We start from the raw sequence: 328 nt of genomic DNA, 5'->3' as shown, positions 1-328 counted from the left end.
GGGGGCCTCCCGGAGCCAGCAGCGCCAGACTGAACGTGGAATCCCGACCCAGCGCGGCCAGCCCTGTAGGAACAGCCTGGCTAGGCGTTTCCGAAAAGAACCTTTATACTCGTGAGCTTTCACTGTCCTGTGTTTACTCCATTTAAGCCTCACAACTCGGGGCCGGTACGATGATCATACAGAAGAGGAAACTGGGAGATAAGCGTGCACCCAAAGGAGTGCAGCCGAGGAAGGGCCTGGGTCTAGTGGAGCCTCCCTAGCAGCTCCTCCCCACCCGGTCGCCCGGTCGCCCGGTCGCCCATACCCCGTGGCTGCTGCCATGACGCAG

At 61.6% G+C, this 328-nt stretch overlaps 1 protein-coding gene across 1 annotated transcript in view; it reads right to left on the bottom strand.

Moving 5' to 3' along the window:
* ADAM33 (ADAM metallopeptidase domain 33) overlaps positions 1-328 on the bottom strand; it is a gene marked incomplete at its 5' end in the record, with an annotated part of 12,736 nt that overhangs the window by 3,945 nt on the left and 8,463 nt on the right. Inside the window, one exon of the mRNA XM_014546527.1 lies at positions 181-191. Coding sequence (XP_014402013.1) covers positions 181-191 — 11 coding nt within the window. The remainder of the gene's footprint in view (positions 1-180; positions 192-328) is intronic.

This window comes from Myotis brandtii, unplaced genomic scaffold (genome assembly GCF_000412655.1).
Source record: "Myotis brandtii unplaced genomic scaffold, ASM41265v1 scaffold45, whole genome shotgun sequence".
NCBI classification, from domain to species: Eukaryota; Metazoa; Chordata; class Mammalia; order Chiroptera; family Vespertilionidae; genus Myotis; species Myotis brandtii.
The sequence above is the reverse complement of the archived record's forward strand: the minus strand, read 5'-3'. Positions and strand labels throughout refer to the sequence as shown.